This window comes from Schistocerca americana, chromosome 4 (assembly GCF_021461395.2).
Source record: "Schistocerca americana isolate TAMUIC-IGC-003095 chromosome 4, iqSchAmer2.1, whole genome shotgun sequence".
NCBI lineage: Eukaryota > Metazoa > Arthropoda > Insecta > Orthoptera > Acrididae > Schistocerca > Schistocerca americana.
The window spans coordinates 589760744-589787634 of record NC_060122.1 but is presented as its reverse complement, the minus strand read 5'-3'; the positions used below and the strand labels follow the sequence as shown (position 1 = coordinate 589787634).

General features: G+C 39.0%; 1 protein-coding gene across 3 annotated transcripts in view; it reads left to right on the top strand.

Moving 5' to 3' along the window:
• LOC124612698 overlaps positions 1–26891 on the top strand; it is a 222021-nt gene that overhangs the window by 158855 nt on the left and 36275 nt on the right. For all 3 annotated transcript variants that reach the window (XM_047141043.1, XM_047141045.1, XM_047141042.1), the window contains 3 exons: positions 6720–6777; positions 16533–16732; positions 17393–17450. In XM_047141043.1, the coding sequence (XP_046996999.1) occupies positions 6720–6777; positions 16533–16732; positions 17393–17450 (316 nt within the window). The remainder of the gene's footprint in view (positions 1–6719; positions 6778–16532; positions 16733–17392; positions 17451–26891) is intronic.

Genomic DNA, 26891 nt, shown 5'->3' with positions numbered 1-26891 from the left:
GAGGATGACAAACATAGTATATGCAGTGTTTTGAGTCGGATATGCTAAGTTTTCTGCCATTAAAAAGCGGTCTTTGGTTTGCCTTCCCACAATATTTTCTTTCTTGATGGTTCCAATGTAAATTGTTTGTAATTGTAATCTGTAGATGATTAATTGAATCTACAGCTTTTAAATTTATGTGATTTAACATGCAACTGGAATATTTTTAGTATTGATGTGGAGGACTTCATAGTTTCTATTGTTAAGAATCAGTTGCCACTTTCCGCACCAAGCGGGTATCTTGCCTAAATCTTTTGCAATTGCTTTTGACCTTGTGATGGCTTTACTAGATTTCAAACGACAGTATCAACTGCAAATAATCTTAAGAGAGCTGCTCAGATTTTCTCCCAAGTCATCTATGTTACTAACTGGCTAACCTGCCTGATGGTCCATGATTCACGGTTTCTATTGGTCGTTGCCTATCTAATGGCTCCCAGGGCTACCACAACGGAGGGGTATCTGTTGAGAGGCCAGACAAACGTGTGGTTCCTGAAGAGGGGCAGCAGCCTTTTCAGTAGTTGCAAGGGCAACAGTCTGGATGATTGACTGATCTGGCCTTGTAACAATAACCAAAACGGCCTTGCTGTGCTGGTACTGCGAACGGCTGAAAGCAAGGGGAAACTACAGCCGTAATTTTTCCCGAGGGCATGCAGCTTTACTGTATGATTACATGATGATGGCGTCCTCTTGGGTAAAATATTCCGGAGGTAAAATAGTCCCCCATTCGGATCTCCGGGCGGGGACTACTCAAGAGGATGTCGTTATCAGGAGAAAGAAAACTGGCGTTCTACGGATCGGAGCGTGGAATGTCAGATCCCTTAATCGGGCAGGTAGGTTAGAAAATTTAAAAAGGGAAATGGGTAGGTTGAAGTTAGATATAGTGGGAATTAGTGAAGTTCGGTGGCAGGAGGAACAAGACTTCTGGTCAGGTGACTACAGGGTTATAAACACAAAATCAAATAGGGGTAATGGAGGAGTGGGTTTAATAATGAATAGGAAAATAGGAATGCGGGTAAGCTACTACAAACAGCACAGTGAACGCATTATTGTGGCCAAGATAGATACGAAGCCCACACCTACTACAGTAGTACAAGTTTATATGCTAACTAGCTCTGCAGATGACGAAGAAATTGAAGAAATGTATGATGAAATAAAAGAAATTATTCAGATTGTGAAGGGAGACGAAAATTTAATAGTCATGGGTGACTGGAATTCGAGTGTAGGAAAAGGGAGAGAAGGAAACATAGTAGGTGAATATGGATTGGGGGACAGAAATGAAAGAGGAAGCCGCCTGGTAGAATTTTGCACAGAGCACAACTTAATCATAACTAACACTTGGTTTAAGAATCATGAAAGAAGGTTGTATACATGGAAGAACCCTGGAGATACTAAAAGGTATCAGATAGATTATATAATGGTAAGACAGAGATTTAGGAACCAGGTTTTAAATTGTAAGACATTTCCAGGGGCAGATGTGGACTCTGACCACAATCTATTGGTTATGACCTGTAGATTAAAACTGAAGAAACTGCAAAAAGGTGGGAATTTAAGGAGATGGGACCTGGATAAACTGAAAGAACCAGAGGTTGTACAGAGATTCAGGGAGAGCATAAGGGAGCAATTGACAGGAATGGGGGAAATAAATACAGTAGAAGAAGAATGGGTAGCTTTGAGGGATGAAGTAGTGAAGGCAGCAGAGGATCAAGTAGGTAAAAAGACGAGGGCTAGTAGAAATCCTTGGGTAACAGAAGAAATATTGAATTTAATTGATGAAAGGAGAAAATATAAAAATGCAGTAAGTGAAACAGGCAAAAAGGAATACAAACGTCTCAAAAATGAGATCGACAGGAAGTGCAAAATGGCTAAACAGGGATGGCTAGAGGACAAATGTAAGGATGTAGAGGCCTATCTCACTAGGGGTAAGATAGATACCGCCTACAGGAAAATTAAAGAGACCTTTGGAGATAAGAGAACGACTTGTATGAATATCAAGAGCTCAGATGGAAACCCAGTTCTAAGCAAAGAAGGGAAAGCAGAAAGGTGGAAGGAGTATATAGAGGGTCTATACAAGGCCGATGTACTTGAGGACAATATTATGGAAATGGAAGAGGATGTAGATGAAGATGAAATGGGAGATACGATACTGCGTGAAGAGTTTGACAGAGCACTGAAAGACCTGAGTCGAAACAAGGCCCCCGGAGTAGACAATATTCCATTGGAACTACTGACGGCCGTGGGAGAGCCAGTCCTGACAAAACTCTACCATCTGGTGAGCAAGATGTATGAAACAGGCGAAATACCCTCAGACTTCAAGAAGAATATAATAATTCCAATCCCGAAGAAAGCAGGTGTTGACAGATGTGAAAATTACCGAACTATCAGCTTAATAAGTCACAGCTGCAAAATACTAACACGAATTCTTTACAGACGAATGGAAAAACTAGTAGAAGCCAACCTCGGGGAAGATCAGTTTGGATTCCGTAGAAACACTGGAACTCGTGAGGCAATACTGACCTTACGACTTATCTTAGAAGAAAGATTAAGGAAAGGCAAACCTACGTTTCTAGCATTTGTAGACTTAGAGAAAGCTTTTGACAATGTTGACTGGAATACTCTCTTTCAAATTCTGAAGGTGGCAGGGGTAAAATACAGGGAGCGAAAGGCTATTTACAATTTGTACAGAAACCAGATGGCAGTTATAAGAGTCGAGGGACATGAAAGGGAAGCAGTGGTTGGGAAGGGAGTAAGACAGGGTTGTAGCCTCTCCCCGATGTTGTTCAATCTGTATATTGAGCAAGCAGTAAAGGAAACAAAAGAAAAATTCGGGGTAGGTATTAAAATTCATGGAGAAGAAATAAAAACTTTGAGGTTCGCCGATGACATTGTAATTCTGTCAGAGACAGCAAAGGACTTGGAAGAGCAGTTGAATGGAATGGACAGTGTCTTGAAAGGAGGATATAAGATGAACATCAACAAAAGCAAAACAAGGATAATGGAATGTAGTCTAATTAAGTCGGGTGATGCTGAGGGAATTAGATTAGGAAATGAGGCACTTAAAGTAGTAAAGGAGTTTTGCTATTTGGGGAGCAAAATAACTGATGATGGTCGAAGTAGAGAGGATATAAAATGTAGGCTGGCAATGGCAAGGAAAGCGTTTCTGAAGAAGAGAAATTTGTTAACATCCAGTATTGATTTAAGTGTCAGGAAGTCATTTCTGAAAGTATTCGTATGGAGTGTAGCCATGTATGGAAGTGAAACATGGACGATAAATAATTTGGACAAGAAGAGAATAGAAGCTTTCGAAATGTGGTGCTACAGAAGAATGCTGAAGATTAGATGGGTAGATCACATAACTAATGAGGAAGTATTGAATAGGATTGGGGAGAAGAGAAGTTTGTGGCACAACTTGACCAGAAGAAGGGATCGGTTGGTAGGACATGTTCTGAGGCATCAAGGGATCACCAATTTAGTATTGGAGGGCAGCGTGGAGGGTAAAAATCGTAGAGGGAGACCAAGAGATGAATACACTAAGCAGATTCAGAAGGATGTAGGTTGCAGTAGGTACTGGGAGATGAAAAAGCTTGCACAGGATAGAGTAGCATGGAGAGCTGCATCAAACCAGTCTCAGGACTGAAGACCACAACAACAACAACAGGGCTAACAAAAATTTGATTTTCAATATTTCATATAATTATTGATCAAATTTGAAATGTTGTTGTCATCTACTCATCAAGAGGTATAATGTTGTGTTAAAGGTTTAACCAGTAAGACTAGAATTGCAGTTAGAAACTATGCTTATATCTTGAGGTGACGTAGCTCACAATGCGCACCTTAACTGGACTATATTAATCCAGTATTTGAGAATGAGAGCACGTAGTGACTTCCAGCAATCTTCAGTCTATAAAGGGTGATTAAAAAGTTTATGTTTGAGAGCATTGCTGCAGTGTATATGCAATGTAGCGAAACACTTATGCTGGTATATAAGCACCGAATATAGGCAAAGGATGAATGAAGTGTGGCAAAGTTATTAAAGACCAAACAGTACCAATGTGTTGTTCTTTTGTTGACTGCTCTACCATCATTAGATATCTATTGGAGACTGAAGAATGTGTGTGGGGCAGCAAATCTGTTGGAAACCACCATTGCGGAATGATGGGCCAAGGAGTGCTGTAACTTCATAAGAATGCATGTTTCCATATTATGAAGGTTGTAACACAGAAGTTACACCAAACCAAGTGGGAGACACTCGAGCCCCTGTCCAGTAGTCCTGATCTCTCCCCATGCAATTACCACACCTTCAGTCCCATAAAAAAGTCCTTGAAAGGTTGATGATTTCTGTCAGATGAGGATGTGCAGCAGGCAGTTAAGGACGTCTTCATGCGGTGGAAACAGTGTTTTACCAAACAGGTATTTTCTACCTGATGGGTTGGTGGGATGATTGTCTCAACGCCCGTGGCAATTTTGCCAGCTCGGCCTACCAATTCTGTACTGTACTGCTTTCAAACGGAAACTTTTTGATCACCCCTTATACTTTCAAACCTTTTCTAGAGTTTTGTTCTGTTCATGTCCATAATGTCAAATATTTACCACATTAACTGACTTGTAAAGTAATCAAAACATTGAAGCTGTTTTATTCATGGGAGTTTGATTGTCTAAAGAGTTGGGGGTTTAGTGGTTTATATGGCTTAAGAACAGAAGAGGACCTTCAACACTACATCTGAGGACCCCAGATATCACTTCTGTTTCAGCAGATAATTTCCCATCAGTTGCTATTGCTACAAACTATAACCTTACTGACAGGAAATCACAAATCCAGTTGCACAACTGAAACAATACTATGTATACACAAATTTGATTAGAGGATGCTTGTGAGGAACAGTGACAAAAGTGATCTGAAAATCAAGTTATAAGGAATCAGTTTGAGATCCGCGTTGATGGCATTCATTACTTCAAGTCAGTAAAGAGCCATTTGTGTTTCACAAGAACAGTATCTTCTGAATCCTTGCTTTTTGTTGTCAGTAGAGAATTTTCTCCAAGGTACTTCATGATGTTGGAACACAGTGTAAGTTCAAGAACCCTACTACAAATTGATGTCAATGATATGGACATATAATTGAGCAGATTCTTGTATTTACTTTCTTGTGTATTGGTGTAGCCTTTGCAGCTTTCCAGTCTAGGTGCAGATCTTACTTCTAGTGGGCAGTTGTATATGGTTGCAAAAAATGATGCTGTTTCATCAGCATACTCCAAAAGAAATGTAATTGATATGCAATTTACATAGAAAGTTTTGCCTTTATTATGTGACTTAAGTTGCTTTTGTTACACCAGAGGTATATACATCCAAATTACTCATTTTGGCATCAGTTCTTGATTTGAATTCTGGAATATTAATGCATTTTCTTTGCTGATAGAACTTTGGATAACTTGTGTTTAGTAGCTCTGCTTTAGTGGCGCTTTCATCAGTAACATTGCCACTGCCATCAGATAGTGAAGGTGTTTTATGCCTCTTGTAACTAAACTTTACACATAACCAGAATCTCTTTGGATTTGTTGCCAGATTTCCATTGTGGAAAAGCATCTCACTTTCAAGCCGTGCTTAGTTAGTGGTATCTGAAAACTGTTGTCAATCTTCGAGGTTTTGCATTCTTTTAAAAACCATTATAATAACCAATTGAAAAAAATATGGCAGTTTTTGAGTTATTTCTTAACTCCATCTCATGGAATTAGTTTACTAGGGATTAAATTCCTTATCCTCTTAATAATGGGACCAGTGTTCTCTTACTTGTCGTCGTTTGAATTACTACAATTGCCTCAGTGGAACCTGTATATCTGGGAGTAAATAATCTTTATTGTTGCTATACATTGTCCTGAACTTCAGCTAACAATTTATTAAAATAAACACATTTAATTGTTGTATAAACTAGTTGTGTTTTCAAATTTAAATATATTAATTCAGAATGCTGTCAAATATTAGTTGTCTGCTGCTATTCACAGATTACTTAAGAAACAGTACTTGCCAACCACACAGTGAATACATCAACACATAATAAGGAAGACTGCTTACATGACAAAGAAACTATTACTTGTGGTATATTATTGGGTGGTGATAGGTTTCTTCAAAATTGATCAACCTAGTTGCAATAGACAAACAGTTTTGCAGTGAAATTGATAAGTTTTATATATTTTTTTAAAAAAGTCACCTACTCATCATTTTGCTTTGTTACATTAGGCTCCACATGGGTAGGTTATTGGTATGTTAGGTACATTGGTATATTATGAGACACATATTGTCACAAATTAAAATGAAGACAGATTTCATTGTGGCAAACCATGTTGTTACTTCCATTTTTTACACACAAATAGCAGAGACATATTAGTTATCCTCAGGTGCTGTGTGTGATTGTCTTTGCTATTCTCTCTTTATAGATCAGTACAGCTATGAAAAATGATTGAACCAATAACTTGGCAGGGCACATAGAGACTTGACTTGTCTTAATTTTACCCTGTCTGCTGCCCCACCAAAACAGTGAAAAACTTATAAGGTTTTTATTTCCGATGTCCTATCTGCTGTAATTACATATTACTTTTCATAAAGTTCTATTACTTCATCTGACTACATATTGTTTAGGCCACAGTTTTTATCATATGTTCTGATTTTGTATCTATAAATGTATTTCCAGGACCCGGTATTGATGGCAGACAGTGTATTGGAGATGCGGAAGAATTACCTTCTAAAAGGTGGGGATACCTCAGTCTTTTGTATACGCTAGAAATTTTATAACAACCTATCTTTAGCTTCTGTAATTTACATAGATACACAGCCATTACTTATTTTTGTGTTTTGATATGTTTTGATGTATGTTGGTGTTGGAAATAATTTAGAAATCAATTTCAAGCAATGACTGTTTATTATTGCCATCTCTGCCGTTGACCTATGCTTCACTTCTGTCAGCATTATTTTTTATTGTTGAATATTGTGAAATTCTGTGCAATCTTTAAAAGACTATTTTATTTTTATGAAAGAATCTTTCAGAAACTTTGATTGTGTACTGGACTTCATATGAAAAGGCAAAATAAGTTAATATTGTTTAATGCCTATGAACCAGTGTTATTTTGTGAGTAATAACAAAACGAGGTTAGTGTTGAATGCCGACTGCTTAGTCAAGAATGTCATGGGGAGTTTCAAAATAAGCAAAATCCATTTCTATTACAGTGCATCTCAAGAAGAGCAAGCATTGTAGGGGTCATCACCTTGTTTCCAACACTGTTCACGTCATGTTTGCAACAGCGTCTGATGTTTGTTTATGTCCACAGTGGTGGCAAACTTATCACATTTTATAATTGTATAATTACAAGTCTGTGTCTTGTGAAGAGGATAGTTGTTCAGTAATGCAATGTAAAATTCAAAGATCATATTTGGTGGATGACAATACACTGTAAAATATATGGTGGGAATAATGTGGATGGAAGTTGAATATGTGTAACATTACTGCTTCTTGGAACTTCACTTGTATGTCATTGATCAAGTTTGAAATTCTGGTGTATTTGATAATACCTTTTATATCGAAGGAAGAAACAAGTATCAGAGATAGCAATTCAGTGAACTAGAGACTTACAATTACTATTTGCTTTTGGCAGTGGAGAGTCATTTCAAAACATGGCACAGTTGTTCATTACAAAGCAGGCTGAATCTGTGATAGAATCTGAAGTATATGTTGTAATGGTTGAAGGCCGTGCAAATGTAAATCAACTACCTACACTATTTGATCCAAAGTCTTGGAACACTCCTATGTAATGTGGAATGGCCCACTAGATGTCAGTGATAGGTGGACTCATCAGTGTATTAGAAGAAGGGGAGTATTGAATTCTTAAGAGAGAAGCAGTAACAACAGAATGAGTCCATCAGGAAGCTCAGTGTCTTCAAACGTGGGCTGGTGGTTATATTTGACCTAAGTAACAGATCCATCACGGTGGCTTTAGCCCTTCTAAAGGTGTCTGAGTTGACTGTTGTTGATGTGATTGTGGAATGGAAACGCAAGGGAACAACAACTAAATAAGGACCAGGCATATCTCTTATACTGGTGGACAGGGACTGTCGAGCATCATGGGAAGGTGCTTGTAAAAAATCGTATGAAGTTAATGGGAGGAATCACTTATGGGTTCCAGAGTGCTACCAGCTAGTACAGTGAATATGAGTAGGGAGTTAAAAAGAACGGGTTACAACAATCAAGCAGCTCCTCATGAGCCACACATTTCTTTAGTTAAAGGTAAGTGATACTTGAAGTGGTGTGAAGAAAGAGATCACTGGACATTGGATGATTGGAAACTAGTGATTTGGAATGATACCTCACACTGTTCGAACATTACCTGTCGTCATATATAGTGCCAACAGTGAAACCCAGAGGAGGTTGTGTTATGATATGTGAATGTGTTTTGTGGTTATGGATCATCCTCTTATTTTGCTTAAGGAAACACTTAGGTGGAAGGATGTGAATGCATTTCACAGCTTTGTATGCTGTTTGCAGTAGAGGATCAGTTTGGAGACAACGATTGTATTGGCACACTGTCATAAAGCAGCAACCTTCAGGCAATCTTTTGTGGACAATAACATTCCTGAGACAGACTGGCATGTCTATAGTCCTGACCTAAACCCAATGGAACACGTTTAGGACGAGTTACGACATGGATTTTGCTCCAGATCCCAGTGCATTCTCCTGACAGAGGTTGGCAGTTGAAGTACCCACCTGTGGATGTGACATTGCAGGATTGGAGGCATCGTCTGACATATAGTTTGTAATCTCTCTCCTCCTTGCTAATTCCGTCTAATGTCCACATTAGTCTTTTATGAATATTTAAGAGGAGCGAAGGTTACAATAAACTTTATAGTTTACTTAGCTTTTCATGTAGAGTTGGCTCCAGTTCTTCTTGTCTAGGAGTCTGATTCTTGAAGCTGAAAATGTCACAGTTGAATTGAGCTGAATAAATTTGAAGGTTGTTGTTTTTATGTTAATATATTCCTTACATTTTAGTATAGCATACAGTTTTTTGATTTTTCACATTAACAAAACGGAAATTACATTGTTCGCAAAAAATACAAAAATATGTCCAATCACATCAGAGGCACGCTTATGACTGCTGCACTCTGGGGAAATAACCATATTCCAAAAGGTTTACAATTTTTTTTAACAAATGAATTTCTACTAGTTTGTGTTGCATTATTGTTTTCAATTATTATTTTATAAATGAGTCCAGAAATAAACATAGTACGCAGTACAGTATTGCGTAATTAAAAATGGAAATTTTAAGTGTGCCATTAATTTGTAATTTCAAATGTTTCTAAAGAAAAACAATTTTAACTGTACATTCAGAGTAGTATTTATCGATTATAACACCAAGACTGAAACATTTTATAAAGTAATTCATTTTCATCCATTTTAACTTGAAATATAACATACTATGTATAAAATTATATTTAAGTTTTCAGAAAAGCAACTGAGATAATAATGACCTGTCCAAAATTTGAAAAATAATACTGGTGTTGACAACTACTGTTGAGGAAAAGTAATGCTAGAAGAGGATGTCCCTTTACAAGTCGTACCATCTCCGAATGTCCTTCTCCCACGAGTTCTTTTGTGCCCCAACAGACCTGTTCCTTTGTATTTTCTCTTCAGTGATGAGTTATAATAAGTGGTGTCTTTTGACTATTATAGTACACTGAAGCACCAAAGAAACTGGTATGGACGTTCATATTCAAATACTGGCAGAATATGGCACTGTGGTCAGCAGCGCCTACATAAGACAACGAATGTCTGGTGTAGTTGTTAGATTGGTTACTGCTGCTACAATGGCAGTTTATCAAGATTTAAGTGGGTTTGAATGCGTTGCTACAGTTGGCACATGAGCGGTGGGACAAAACATCTCCAAGGTAGCGATGAAGTGGGGATTTCCCCATATGACCAAGTCACGAGTGTACCATGAATATCAGGAATCCGGTAAAACATCAAATCTCCAACATTGCTGCGGCCGCAAAAAGATCCTCCAAGAATGTGACCAACAACAACTGAAGAGAATCAGTCAACTTGACAGAAGTGGAACCCTTCTGCAAATTGCCACAGATTTCATTTCTGGGCCATCAACAAATGTCAGTGTGCAAACCATTCAACGAAATATCATACATATGGGCTTAGAGAGCCGAAGGTTCACTTGTGTACCCTTGATGACTGCATGACACAAAGCTTTACGCCTTGCCAGGGCCCATCAACACCGACATTGGACTGTTGATGATTGGAAACATGTTGACTGGTAGGTTTCAAATTGTATCGAGCAGTTGGATGTGTATGGGTATGGAAACAACCTCATGAATCCATGGACCCTCCAGGTCAGCGGGGACTGTTCATGCAGGTGAAGGCTCTGTAATGGTGTGTGATGTGTATTGTTGGAATGGTATGTGATGTGTACTGTTGGAGTGCTATGGGACCCCTGACACTTGTATAAGTAGATACAACTCTGACAGGTGACAGATAGGTAAGCATCCTGTCTGATCATCTGCATCCATTCATGTCCATTGTGCATTCTGGCGTACTTGGGCAATTCCAACAAGACAATATGATACCCAACACATCCAGAATTGCTACAGAGTGGCTCCAGGAAAACTCTTCTGAGTTTAAACACTTCCGCTGGCCACCAAGCTCCCCAGATGTGACCATTGTTGAGAATATCTGGAATGCCTCATAATGTGCTTTGATGTGATTTCCACTCCCTTGTACTCTTACGGATTTATGGACAGCTCTGCAGGGTTCATGGTATCAATTCTCTGTAGTGCTACTTCAGACGTTAGCCGAGTCCAGACCATGTCCTGTTGCTGAACTTCTGCGTACTTGTGGGGGGCATACATATTAGGCAGGTATACCAATTTCTTTAGGTCTTCAGTGAATATTCTAGGTATTGAGTTTTCCTTTGTTTTGTAGTGAGCAATAGCTGTTTTAGCTTTTTCATCCAGTGAAGGTATACAAAAGAGACAATGATTCAGATACATTTCAGAAGCATCAGTTCTTTTCTCTAGATATTGCTCAAGGGTCTAAGTTTCACATCCATAGAGAACAATGAGACTCATTTCCATTCTCAGTTGTGGGCTAAGTTCTGATCTTATGAAGAGTTTTTTCTTGCTAATAAATTGTCTTCTGGCCTGTTCTATTCTAGATCTGTTCTCTTTTTTGCAGTCACACTGCTCTTCCATCACAGTGCCAAAGTACTTCAAGGAGGGTACATGTTCAATCATATTTCTTTTTATTGACAAGATTTACTTCATTTCATCTTTTAGAGAAGACCATAACATTGGTGTTGGAAGTGCTGACAAACAGCCCAAACACTTCACTGTGCTGGTTTTAATTGTCTGTCATGCGTTGGAGCACAGGTAGATCATTTGCTATGACAATGGCATCATCTGTGTACCTGTTCCTGTTGATTATTTTTCTGTTTATAATAATCCTATTGCTTTCTTCTGCCAACACTTTCCTGAAAATTGCCTTTGAGTAAATGTTAAACAAGAGATGTGATAGTATATAGCGCTGACAAATGATTTTACTAATTGTAGTTGCTTCTGATGTTCTTTGATCAGTTTTTACACCTGTGGTCTGATTCCAATACAGCACACTGATGATGCACTAATCGTATTGGTTAATACTGTTCACCTCAAAATCTCCACTATCTCTTCTGTCTTATGCTGTCAAAGGCTTTTTTATAGTCATTGAAACAAGTGTACACATTGACATTCATACTCTGAATTTTTGTAGATGACTGGTCCACAAGGTGGTAAGTTTTCAGTGAGGGTTAAATGCTCCATGATTTAAAAAATTCATCACACATTTTGACACATAACATAATTCATCGTGCACAAAAGGAAATTTAATTTGAAAGTAACACTCCTCACACTAATATTCACAATATTTTTCCATGAGCCATTTGAAATGCAAACAGCAGACACTTGAGTGTGCACTGTGTTTTGTTGTTGTAAATAATGCATTTTCTTTGCAACTAATGTTTTACTTTGGTGTTATTATCTTGTTTATGTTATTGCTGCAGTATTATTCTGCAGTAGCGGGCTAATGAGTTTGATATATCTTAAAGAGTAACACATGCTAAAAAAGACCAAGTTTCAAGGTCAGTTTTTCGTATTTGTTTTGGTATTTTCATAGATTACAATTTGCTGCACATCAAAGATCGTTCTAAAACCCATTGTTTGTGCTGGGTGTAGTTTTCTAGGCTGGTGTATAAAATCTTTACCATCAAAAGGAAGTTTTAGAGCTCTGAAGGAAAGTATGTTGTCACTTAACACAGAAAAAATGTTCCTTCACAAGAAAGAGTATATTTTTAACCGGGAAATTTGGAAAAATCCAATTTTTTCCATATCCACATATACATCCCATAATTAAAGTGCAGCTATGCACGGAGGTCCAATGTGGGCTGTAATTATCGTATGGCAGTGAAACTTGTTAGATATGCTAATGTGTTACTGTGAAACTGATTTACTCTGCAAGAAAATTAGTTCCAGTTTTGTCCACCATGTGCAAATCTGTTGCTATATAGCATCTCACTGCAATCTCTGGTGCCCATATTGAACGAATTGTGGAAGCGGTGGTTAATAACAAAATCAACAGTATACCTTTCTTACCTTTCTGATCTTTTCTGCCCATGTCCCATACTTAACCCACTATGTATGGAAACATTTCTGTACATCTTTCTTGCATTCACTGCGCCAGCTCTGCACTTGACAGTCAAAATTGGAACTAATTTTTTTCAAGCGTAAGTCTGTTCCACCTTAGAATATCTACCAAGTTTCACTGCCATGTGATAATTAGAGCCCACACTGGACCTCTATGGGTAGCTGCACTTTAATTATAGCTACTAGGTACACTTAAGGAGAAGAGAGCTTCACGAGTTCCAACCCTATTTTGGAAGCCAACCTGGCTCATGATTACAGTAACCTGAATGGGTGGAGCCAGTTCATGGCATACACAACACCACTCCCTTCCCCCCGCCCAAACAATACAAATGCACTTTGAGCCTGAATTACATCTTTCCATACAGTGTAAGTTAAATGTCACATTCGGCCTTCGCTGCACTCAATGCATTGCATCATTTGAAAAGAGGCAAAATTGCAACTCTTTGGAATAGATTACATGGCTCCATTCGGCTACTGTCTAGTTTTTGTGTTGTTTGGGCCATTGAAGATACACAGCTTCATCTGCTGCTGTGAGCAGGGGCCTTTTGTGTTATCTGACTCCAGATGCCCATTGCATGCAGTTCCCTTAACAATGTTCACTCATAAACTGGATGAGATGGACCTGCACAGGACTCAACAACAGCACAGGGTGTATATGACCCGGGACAACCGGGAGATCCGGGAAAACCCCGGAAATTTTTTCATCCAGGAGAAAACCGGGAAAAACCCGGGAATTTTGTAGAATTCCGGGAATTTTTCATTGTTTTAGTTTTCAGTTAAGTTTTTGTAATTTTGTCTGGGAAGAACCAATACTCTAACAAAGGATATTAATGTATCCTGCTACTGCAGAATAATACTTCAACAATAAAACATAAACAAGAGAAGGAAAAAAAAACTAAAAATAAATTGCAAAGGAAATGCGCCATATACGACGACACACAGTGCTCATGCAAGCGTCTGCCAACAGCAAAATGTGTCAAAAGCTTTAGATAGACTATGCAATGCTGCATAACAACAAATTGCCTCCGATGAGCGTGAAGTCACAACTTTTTACATTAGATTCGTTTTAGAGTTACGTGTGGGCTCGTGCACATGCGCAGTTGTGTCGTGTTTGAGTTGTAGATTCTCCTGGTTCTGGCTACAGGAATGTGGCTGTTGGTGTGCAAGCTGTTGCAGCAAGCAGCTAGATGCTACCGGGAAAAGGGGGCGCCAAATTCATATTCATGAGGAAAACAACTTGTTTCACAAAACGCCTAGCATCCAGTGCACATTTGTGTTTCGATTATTCATTTAATTTCGAAATGCTTCCCTGTTGGTTTTTGAACATTTTTGAACACATTTTAAGTTGATTTTTGAATGCATGATGTGTCTGTCAGGAGAATCCTCGTCGCATCTAGAAATAAACTTTCCGCAGCCAAAAGGGAACGGGGGGCTATACGAGGTGAGTGGAGTAAAGCCAAACGGATGAATGCCAATCGCTGTCTGATAATGTGGTTGACTGGGTTTGCGAATGATCAGTGTTGTTATAATTACTAGTGAAATCTATAGATTCAGACTACCAGAATGGAAATGAACAACTGACAGGAATAACAGGTGAGAAAGATTACGTATTATCTTCTCGGTGTATCCAAGAAAATGAAATTTTGACAGAAAATTTTTTGGCAGATCACTATACTAGTAAGGACCAGTTGTACAGTCCCCGACTAGCAGCCACTTAAGTTCTATTTTGGAACTAACACGGAAAACGTGTTGTACGAACACATAATAGTGCCTAAAATAATCGCGAGATAACTAAACCTGTGATTCTGGCAGGGTTAGTGAAGTTAATTGGCAAACAGATTTTGACAATGGCAGGAATAGCTACAGAATTGGTGATGAGAAGATTGTTTCTTAGAATGAGGAAGGAGGAGAAACGGGGACATCACACAAATTATGGAAGAATAAGATGATTCCAAATTTATATAAAAATTTCATAATACTACTTTTCGATCTCATGCTTGAGAAACTGTTGCGTATGAATGAAATGTGAAACTATTTCCTAACGTAAAGCTTTTTACTTGTAGTGGGCCTAATAGGCATTTGATATTTGTACTTCGTGAATTATATTCTGTCTTGTTATAAAAATGGCCATTTGTGCCAAAACAGTCTTGTTTATTTGGTGTGTGTTACAAAATTGCTGCAATATTAGAAAGGCCTATTTTGTTTTATCTAGCAGACAGTGACAAAATAGACGTAATCAGATCGAGAAACTACACCAGTCTTGGGTATTATTTGTGTTAACGGCTTTTTCAGTATTAGATAACGACATTTCGATTTTTCATGTAGCAAAACGTTTGACGAACTTTGATGAGGTAATAGATTCCTTTGCAGAAAGGAAAGCACGCCATGTAAAGTGTAGCAAGATTAGAGAGAGAGAGAGAGAGAGAGAGAGAGAGAGAGGAAAAAGAAAACTGGGAGCTAAGGATTGAAGGAATGTGTAATTTTTTGCTTATGTCTTGTTTTTGTTGGTTTTATGTATCCTATATTTAATTTTATAGCATACTTAGATTTAAGTGTCAGGAAGTTGTTTCTGAAGTATTTGTATGGAGTATAGCCATGTATGGAAGTGAAACATGGACAAGAAGACAATAGAAGCTTTTGAAATGTGGTGCTACAGAAGAATGTTGAAGATTAGGTGGGTAGATCACGTAACTAATGAGGAGGTATTGAATAGGATTGGGGAGAAGCGAAGTTTGTGGCACAACTTGACTGGAAGAAGGGATCGGTTGGTAGAACATGTTCTGAGGCATCAAGGGATTGCACATTTAGCATTGGAGGGCAGCGTGGAGGGTAAAAATTGTAGAGGGAGACCAAGAGATGAATACACTAAGCTGATCCAGAAGGATGTAGGTTGCAGTAGGTGCTGGGAGATGAAGGAGCTTGCACAGGATAGAGTAGCGTGGAGAGCTGCATCAAACCAGTCTCAGGACTGAATACCACAGCAACAATAACAACAACACACAAAACAGCAAGTTATTAGCTATTAGGCAATAAAGAGTGCAAATTTTCTGAAGAGTTCTTGTTCTCCCAATTACAAATAATCTCATCTGCTATTAATTGCGAGGTGTTTTTTTAAAAAAGTTTCTGCTGAAGGTCTAGCATAACGTGTTTCCCTTTAGAAGTCATGATAATGATCCGTAAGGAAAGCCACAGATCAAGGTGTACCGGAAGGTTGAACATTGTAATTAACTAACAATATTGTTGTAGACGAAATTTCATTATTGTAGGCGTCATTTCAGGTTGAACGACTAGAAGCTGGAAGTATGCCGGATTACTGAGAGGCCGGACAACTGATGGCCGTATTAATGAGAGTTTAGTGAAGCATTAAACCAACAATAGCTCACAGTCTGCTTGGATTCCAGGCAGCAAGTAAACATAACAGGAAATCCTGCAGCACTTGAAAAAGACTGCTGGGTTGCTCATCGAAATATTGTACATAAAATGGAAATGACAACTTGACAGAACACCGAGAAACACACTATCAATCAGTCATGCCAACAAAACCTGAGAGATCACATTTAAATTTATGATTAATTAAATTGCTTGCATGTGTGCTGATTTCATATGTGCTTGGAAGAACACTTCAACAGACCCAAATTTTACAACTTCTCTCTTAAGTTTTGTACTTTCTTCTTAAAGCACTTACCTTGTTTCTACATTTTTAGGAGATATATATTGTTAAGTAAAAGAATTTTTTTCCTCCTTTGTTGTCTTAATGTTTCACTTGTTTTAGACAAGAAGAAAGAAATTTGGGACCTGTACCTGCTGCAGACCAAAATTTGTTAGAGAGAAAGGGGTCCCTAAGAAAGGCCTCTGAAGATATATCCAGGAAAGACAGGTTTAGTGGAAAATGTGTGTCTTCACCATTGAACAATAGTAAAAGCAGCCACTTGAGGCTGGTATCGAATGAAAGGCAGACAGAAAATAGAAGGAGTAAGTAATTACTTCTGTGATCGTAAATTACCTAATGTTTGACTGTGTAAATCGTTAGCATTTTCAACATCTAATGATTTCCCATTAGATTACGATAGAAAGTAGACCCTGTTGTCATTGACAATTAATATTAATGCCAGTTGTGATTTTTAAATGTTTACGCTTACCTAACATCTCTCTGTGGTAATGACATACAGGGTAGCTGTTTGCTTAAACCAGAGAATGTGTGTCGTTGGAATGAATTTTCAGATACTCTGTCTTCTACAGTATGTCATAGTTTATATCCGAGAATTGCTGTTGCCAGTAAATTACTCTGCATGCATGTCTGCTGATTTCATATGTGCTTGGAACTACATTTCAACAGACCCAAAATTTGCAGCTTCTCTTGTAAGTTTTGTACTTTCTTTGTAAAACACTTACCTCATTTCCTACAGAATCTGAGGAGGTATATATTGTTAAGTAAAAGAATTTTTCCGATTATCTTAAAGCTTGCACTAAATGTGAAACATTTGACTTGTAATTGTAATAATGTCCCCGTATACTGATAAGTTGTATCTGCTTTAATTGTAAGAATATCCCAATTTGCTGATAAATTGTATCTGCTAAACTTCACTTGAGTGTATCTGCTAAAGTTCACTTCTAAATGGGTATTTGTTGCAGGTGCTGTTAGAAGTCAACTGAATGAAAAGCAGCTACGCAAAGTGCCAGACAAATCAAGGTAAGTTACATGATAGTGTTAAACTTCAGTTGAATTCAATGACTTTTGTCTAAACCTCTTACCAAGTGACTGTAACACTTCTTTACAAAAAATTACACAGCAGTCAAACCAATAATATAGGCATTGTAGTGTGTTTGTTATTGCACAAACATCCACATAGTAGAATACAGTAGCTGGAGATTTAACTTGGTGATTTGTGGAAATTTTGAACATGATTACAATTGGTTATATATGCACACAAATTACCATTTTACCAAGAAGTTGATAATATATTATAGAAGCCGAGCTGATAAAGCCTGAACACAGCAAACTTTACCATTGAACAGTACTGTCAGTAAAGCTGTCTGGTACACATATGAGTCGCCACACTCCAATTTAGGCAAGAAACTTGCTTTTCCACTTTTTCTCCAACAACCTGATTATTTCATTATTTCTCCCAATTTTTAGCTATCATCACACATAATACTTTTGCTTTGGAAATGATCCACTCAAGTTTTTTTGGCCAGTGGTTGGAAGTCCTTCACTCATTAGTCGTTTTTAATCAGTATACATATCGAAGTTTATAGAAGTCAGAAAGTCGTGCACAACCTATATATCAATTGTTTTTCCTCACTCTCGCACATTTTGTAGAATATGTACTTATATTGCTCAATGTTGTGCTTTTGTTTGGACTTGTGTTTGTGTGTTGTCATTCCGCTTAACTGAAGTCGCATATTATTCAGTGTTTTTATAATACGTATAAATTGTTAGAGTGGATAATTAAGAATGCTGTTTTATTACCTGAAACACAGAAAGGTTTTATTTTTGAGTAAGCAGTTATTTCACACGTATCTTATTTGTTATTTTCATGATATTTTGATTTGGTGTTTTATTTCTTGCTATGGTAAAAAATAATAATAATAATAATAAACTTCTGCCTTGAAGCAATATTTGGAACAGATTCTGTGCAATTTTGAGTCTAGGAAATGTCCTTCATTTGCTTTTTGTACTTTTTGCCAATGTGACATTTGCATAGCACTGTGTGGAAAAAACAATGTTTCAAAGTGTGTGGAAACAAAAAGTCACCAAGAAAAGTTTGTAAATAATAGTAGAAAAATGGAATTCAGTGTTAAAAGTGGAGGTGACTTTTTAGTGTGATGGGCCGTTACAAGAAGTTAAAGCCGAAAATAAGATGATAAAAACTTGTGGTCAAACTGTTAGAACAGAAATAGTTGGAAGATTAACTGTTTTCTATTGTGTGTTTCTGTGCATCACACTCCAGTCCACGATAGGTAAGGGATTGCCTTTCCCTTATTTTATGAGTCAATGTTTAGGATAGTTCTAGTGTTTATATTTGCATTTTTATACCTTTTATATATCTTTGTGACATTATAGGGAAAGATACCAGTTGTTCCGAAATTATCTGGAAAATGGGCCGTGGTTTTTGGTGTACCTCCTCATATTTAAAACTGAATCTCTCAATTTTTTGTTTTTGAAAGTTGGCATGTATATCTTTTAAAACAATTTTATGTGGCTGCAGAATGATACGCCAAGAAAATACTTCAAAATAATGTAGGAAAATAGCAGTCACAGCTCCTTCCTTGAGCCTTCCCAATTAAATATCTTCTCAGGTGTGGTTTCAGCTGCCTGAGACTGCAGTCGTGTGTGTGAGTTGCGTTTGTGTGTGTGTGTGTGTGTGTGTGTGTGTGTGTGAGAGAGAGAGAGAGAGAGAGAGAGAGAGAGAGAGAGAGAGAGAGAAAGAGAGAGAGAGAGAGAGAGAGGGTGTTTGTGTGTGTGTGTGTGAGTGTATGTGTGTGTGTGTATTTATTTTTGACGAAGGCCATAATGGCCAAAAGCTTTAATTGTGAGAGTCTCTTTGTTGTGCCTATCTGCGACTCAGCATCTCTGCTGTATGTATCGTTACAATATTTTCAATGAAATGTTGTCTGTCTTCCTGCAAGACTTGTTTTCTTGCAAATTTTTGGTGTGGTGTATATGATTAACTTAGACTTCCACATTAACACTATCAAGAGCGTTCTCGAGTAAATTCTGCGTATCCTTAATTCTGAAAATGCAGTTCCTTTCACTAGTACAAATGCAGATTTTATTGGGTTGTATTGGCTATGGTAAGGATGAAGCCCCAGAACCTCTTGACACATTTCTCCAGCTTGGCAGTCAAGTTCCGTGTAATGTGTGGCACTTGTGACTTCCTCCAAGATTTCCACTTTTGTGTAGCAGTCCAAAATGTAAACAGTTTTACATGCTAGCCACTGCACACTTTCTTCCTCTCAGGGACTGGGTGTTGTGTTGTCCTAATCATCATAATTTCATCCCCATTGACGCGCAGGTTGCCGAAGTGGCGTCAATTCGAAAGACCTACACCAGGCGAACGGTCTACCTGACGGGAGGCCCTAGCCACACGACATTTCATTTCATTTTCATCTACATGACTTATCTGCAGTTCATACTTCAGTACATGGCAGAGAGTTCATCAAACCACATTCGGGCATTTTCTCTACCCTTCCACTCTGACAGCATGCAGGAAAAATGAACTCTTAAATATTGCCATGCAAGCTCTGATTTCTCTTGTTTTTGATCCTTTCTTCGTGTGTAGGTGGTCACCAACAAAGTATTTTCACATTAGGAGGAGAATGTTTGGGACTGAAATTTCATGAATAGATCTTCTCGCAATGAAAAATGCCGTTGTTTCATTGATTGCCACTCCAACTTGTGTCTTATATCCATGCTAATCTTGCTCTATTTCGCAATATTATAAAATGAGCTGCCCTTCTTTGAACGTTTTAGTGCATTTTGTCTATCCTATATGGTGGTAAGAGTTTATTCCTTTTGATCAAATAACCATCCTCTTAACCACATAATAAACTTAAACACGAATGTTTAGTTACAATCATCTTTCCATGATAACTGCTAGATTTGCTAGAAGTAAATGTTAGCTTTTAATTTTTGATGAAGCCTTATAGTGATGATCCTTCATGACAAGCATTAAGAGAGTTTTCTTTTCCAGTTGGCACTTTCAAGTCACCATTGCACATTGAAACCTGCTAGATGTACTTGCTGGTTGTATCTTGATTGAGCCAGGTCTAGTCAAGATAAATAATAGGGCAACAATATCTTCTCATAAAAAGTGCCCTAACTGTTAGAATATCAGATGTCTCCATCAGAATGCATCTTCCATCTTTGCATTTTACATACCTGAATCCAAACCTTTTAGAATACTTCCAACCAAATGGTAGCCCCCTCTGAAATCAGTCTTCTTGTGTAAGACATCTACTGCAATATGCCATGTGGGATACTAATCACAGTCATAAAATTCCAATACAATCCATCTACAAACTGCAAATTTCCTCTCTACATGGATTATCTTAAAGGTCAGAAGGAAAGTAATGCACCATGTATACATCTCTCTTTATTTGGCTCCTCAGTCATCCAGATAGTGACGTACAGTAATCATAAACATCTAAAATTCATGGTATACATTAATATAATCATGAGTCAACTTAAGATTAAGATGAAAAAGAATTTGTTCCTTTGGAAATGGGCGTAGCCAATTGTACGTACAGTGCCTTGTAGAATGTAAATGTACAGCTGCACTTTCATTCTCCTCTCTCTGCGAGAAGTCTTCTGAAGAACTTCACATGGTACATTAATTGTGCTACATATTGCACTGTTATTAGTTTTTGCAGAATAAGACAGCATCCCGTGTTCAGTTACAAGCTTATTGCTAAGTAATATACTTGTACTTGCAGCATACAAACATGTTACATATGCACTTATATCTGAGCTAGTGTTTACCATGTTTTAAAATTGTTTATACTTCCAGGTTATGTTTCTATATCAACAGACACCAACACCTTTACTGTTCAGCAGTGTAGAATTATCAGATGATTTATCATATCTGTTAATACATAACTTGACTTGTCCCATATCCTTCAGCCTCTTTCATCTTGATGGGATATACGGACCACAACTTGGGAATACCAAAAATCGCATTAATCCCTTGTCTGGCATAATCATCATAACCAGTGTAGGAAAGACAAGGACCAACTTTTCAAAAATCGTGTTGTGTAAAAAAAAAGAAGGAATCATTGTGTGAGTGGACAGTTTTAGCAAAAAAAAAAAAAAAAAAACACCACACACACACACACACCGGTGAATACAGAATATGAACCAGGGAACAAACAAGAAAATTTAAACCATTTGTAGAATGATTCAAGTGTCTGCTCTAGCAGAATAGAAATGCAGAAAACACAAGTCCAAAAACAATTAATTGTACTCACCAAAACGAAACAATAACACAATCTCCAAAAAAAACAACAGACTCGATCCCAACTGAGGATCGGCACAAATATAAAATAGCAAATAATAATAGAAACACCAGTCTCTTCAGGGGGAGGGATCACAATAACAATTCTACAATGTCAAGATGCTTATCGACTATACCAAGTCCATCTGCAAGAGATCGGTCAGCTAGAAGAGGCATATGGCTGTGGCTGCCAGTGTGGCAGCTCTGTATACTTCCAAGCAGTGCCTCGAACTGTCCTTTGCCGGCAGTAGGCCACCCTATAAAGCCCGTTTGGTGGGTGTATCTGCTGGAACTATTTGCAAACACGTGCCTGGCGTATCAAAGTAGTTCCTGGGATAACTGCGACCTCTGGTGAAGCTGTTAGCGGTCCCCCGCGGCTGTTGGTGGAGACCTGGTGTTGTGTTGTGTTGTGGCCACCGGTAAATGTTTGTGCTGACAACACAGACAACGTAGGTTTTCTGAGTGAATATATGTCCTGTGATGCAGGCATCCCATGTTGGTTGGACGTGAAGTGGGATGCCGATGCAGTAGGCACTATGATGTATGAAGTGGGCGGCATCCAGTGGGAGACGGGAGAGAAGATCTGCATTGACATGGAGAACTGTGACCAGAAAACAGATGTCATAGGAATATTCCACAAGGAACAATGTCCAGTACTGGAGACGGTGAGCAGTCCTCGTGGGGATGGCAGACATAGCACTGAAAAACGAGACCAGAGGCTTGTGTTTGGTGTATAAGGTGAGGTGACGGCCTTAGATGAAATTGTGGAGTTTCTTAAATCCAAAGGTGATGGCCAAGGGCTCCTTCCCAATTTGGCTGTAGTCACACTCAGCTGGGAATAGCATTTTGGAGACGAAGGCCACCAGGAGCTCCACTCTGTCGATGATGTGAGACAAGATGGCCCCCATGCATCGGCGGTCAAGGTGAGAGGCCTGGTGGGGTCATAAGGGGCAAGGGAAGCCTGTGTCAGGAGAGAAGAGTTCAGACAGCAGAACGCCCTATCACAAGCCAGCGACCATTCCCATGTAACATTCTTACGGAGGAGGCGGTGAAGGGGTTCCGCCACAGCTGCGGCATGTGGGATAAAACGGAAGTAGTAATTGAGTTGACCCAGGACTGACTCGAGCTGGGAGATATCCTTTGGGGATGGCACCTGCTGTATAGCCTCGACATACTAGGGCTTCGGTCGAATGCCGTTAGCACTCAAAACATGGCCGAGGTAGATCACATGAGGAACAACAACAACAAAAAAAAAGACATTTCTCTTTGTTGCAACGTAAGCCGGCACCTTGAAGAACATGGAAGAGGCGCCAGAGATTACGGGCCAAGTCTGGGGTGGAGGCAACAGCAACTAAGATGTCATCAAGGTAGTTCGCCGTCCACAGAATGTCTCTTGTCAATGTTTCCAAATAGTGCTGGAAGATGGCCAGAGCACTGACGACCCCAAACGGGAAGCAGTTGTAAAAGAAGATCCCAGAAAGGGTATTGATTACCAAGATTGTCTTCGACGGCTCGTCCAAAGGCAACTGGAGGTAGGCATCCCGCAGGTCAGTTTTGCCAAACTCCTTGCTGCCAGCCAACCTGGACAGGACATCATCAACCTTGGGTATGGGATAGGAGTCAATAACAGACCGAGCCTTGACAGTTGCCTTAAAATCCCCACAAACGCGAAGAGAGCCGTTCAGCTTCTCAAGGACCACAATGGGTGTTGCACAACGACTATGGTGGACTGAAGTCAGGATGTCCTCAGCCTCGTGGCAACAAAGCTCCTGCTGTAGTTTGTCAGGGAAGGCGAATGGTACCGAGCGAGCCTTCTTGATCTTCAGGACCGCCGAGTGGAGGAGTTTGATATGGGCTTCGAACTCAGAGACCCCTGGAGATATGGCAGAGAACACATCCGGGAATTCATACCACAAATTCCACTCACTTCAACTAACTTACTATTCAGCTTTAAAAGGCTGAAATTTCCAGTAAAATTTGCATACAGTATGACTATCAGTACAGACAAGAGAGAACTTTCTAGTGTTACAATGTGAATTCAAAAGAAGCATGTTAGTCACATGGGCACAAATATGTAGCATGTTAGGGTGATGGATAACCACAAAAACTTATTCATCTTTGCACCCAGAAGCAAAGCATAAAATACATTTTATAACAATATACAGTCCACAGCTCGTAGTCTTGCGGTAGTGTTCTTGCTTCCTGCGCACGGGCTCCCGGGTTCTATTCCAGATGGGGTCAGGGATTTTCCCTGCCTTGAGATGACTGGGTGTTATTGTGTCGTCTTCATCATCATCTTTCATCCCCATTACGGTCGGAGGAAGGCAATGGCAAACCACCTCCCCTAGGACCTTGCCTAGTAGGCGGTGCAGGTCTCCCGCATTATCCCCCCCCACTCCATGGAGCATGAGACCTCCTCATCATCATCAACAAAATATCCTGAATACGTCAGAGGCCATACAAATGAGGTGAGTAATGGAACACATTTTCCCAGTTTTGGAAACAAATGGGAAAGAAAGACCAAGAAAGTGGATCCTTTTCAGCTAGTAATATGTTAACATTTGTGAGGTTGCTGCTTCATCTACATGTACATGTACATGTACATACTCCACAAGCCAAGGATGGGGATTGCACTGTTGCTGGTTCCAGATGACAGTTACCGTAAACGCATACATGTGCTCTGTGCCTGATGAAAGCGTATATCCTGCAAATTATGTTTATCGCTTGCTTGTGTAGAATTTGTTGTGCACCACCATCGTCAGCCATGACAATTTGCAACAAATACAATAAAAATTTACTAAGTAACTCACTACATGATCATGCGTAATGCTCGCATTCCATACAACATTCATAACAGAGTGCTCAGTACACAACTGAAAATTGTTCATTTGCTGTCAGAGAATGCATGACACAGGTGCACAGAACAGGCTCAAAGTTGACCGCCATCCTTTGTGACCCCAATTATAGTCATTTACTTTCCTGTTACACTCACAAATAGAGCAAGGAAAAATTGCTGCCTCCCTATGAGCCATAATTTATCGTAGCTTCATGATCCTAGCCTGAAATGTACATTGGCAGCAGTAGAATCGTTCTGCAGTCAGCTTCAAATGCTGTTCTCTAAATTTTTTCAGTAGTGTTTCTTGAAAAGAACTTCACCTTCGCTCCAGGGATTCCCATTTGGGTTCCAGAAAAATCTGCATAACACTTGCATATTGTTTGAAACTGCTGGTAACAACACTGAATTGCGTCTATGTCTTCCTCCAATCGGACCTGCCGTGGATATCAAACACTTGAGCAGTGCTCAAGAGTGGGTTGCACAAGTGTCCTGTATGTACTCACCTTTACAGATGAACCAAACTTTCCCAAATTTTTAAAATAAACCAAAGTCAACAATTTGCCTTCCATACTACAATCCTTCCTTGCTTGCTCCATTTCATATCACTTTGCAACATTATGCCTAGATATTTAATTGATGTAACTGTGTTAAGCAGCACTCTGCTAATGCTGTTCAAACATTACAGTTTATTTTCTTACTCATCTGTATTAACTTACATTTTTCTACATTTAGAGCTAGCTGCCACTCATCACAGCAAATAGAAACTTTTTTGTCTTGTATCCTCATAGTCATTCAACAACTACACTTTCCAGTACACCACAGTGTCATCAGCAAACAGTCACAGATTGTGCTCATCTTATCCACCATATCATTTATGTGTACAGAACAGCAGTCTTATCATAATTCCCAGGGGACCAATGACTGTGCTGTTTGGTTCCCTCCCCCCAAATCAACCAATCAACAATTCCCTGGGTGACTCCTTAACACCCTTGTCACTGAAGAATACTTTGCTGTCGATAACAACATCCAGGGTTCCATTACTTAAGAAGTCTTTGAGCTACTCACATATCTGGGATCTATTCCGTATGCTTGTACCTTCATTAACAGTCTGCAGTTGACCACCATTTCAAATGCTTTTCGGGAATCGAGGAATGTGAAATCTGCCTATTGCCCTTCAGCCATGGTTCCCTGAATATCATATGAGAAAAGAGCAAGCTGAACTTCATGCAAACAGTGCTTTTTAAAAATATGCTGATTTGTGGAAAGAAGCTTTTCCTGTCTTAAGGAAATTTTGTGGGTCTGTTCTTTTACCCTTCTTATATATAGAAGTTACCTGTGCTTTTTTTCCAGTCACTTAGGACTTTGCACTGGGAAAGAGATTTGAGACAAATGCAAGCTAAGTAAGGGGCCAGTGCTGTAAAGTACCCTTTGTAAAACTGAATTGGGATTCCATCCAGACCTGGTAACTTGGTTTCAATGCTTTCAGTTGTTCCTGTATGCCAGAGATGCCTGTTACAGTGTCCTCCATATTGCAGTCTGTGCAGTGGTCAGTTGATGGTATGTTTGTACTATTTTCCTGCATGAACAATTTCTTTAATGTGAAATATAAAACTTTGACTTTCCTTTTGATATCTTCTACTGCCGCACCAAACTGGTCAGTAAGTGGCTGAATAGAAGCCTTAGCCTTGGTTAGCAATTTTTTGTGGGACCAGAATTTTCTCAGGTTCTCAGCAGGACCTTTTGTTGAGAATGACAGTGGTAGTTGTTATGACAGTGGTAGTTGTTGTTTTCTTCACACATCGCTCCTTTTTACAGCAGTGTGAGTTAGTACTAACTTTTGCCTGTTGTCTATTTGTGCATTCTCTTTTGAATGGAGAGTGCGACAGACTTTGCTTCCTCAGCATTTTCTGGATTTCATTGCTAAATCATGGTTGGTCTTTTCCACCCTTAATCCACTTACTCGGCATCTACTTCTCCAGACCACAATTTACAATCCGTTTAAACTTTGCCCATAATTTCTCTTGTGTCCATCACACTGGAACTACACGTCAATTCCTTATCTAAGTAGGGTGCTAACTACAACTTATCTGCTCTTTCTAGCAGATATACTGTCCTATCCTTCTTGATTGATTTATGGACTTTAGTTACCATAGTCACTATGGTCACTAATCCCCGTCTTTGTACTGACGCCATCGATAACGCCAGGCCTGTTTGTAACTACAAGATCTAAAATATTTCCATTCCATTGCATGTGGTCTGTCTAACGAGCTGCTTATGACAGTTTTTGGAAAACATGTTCACA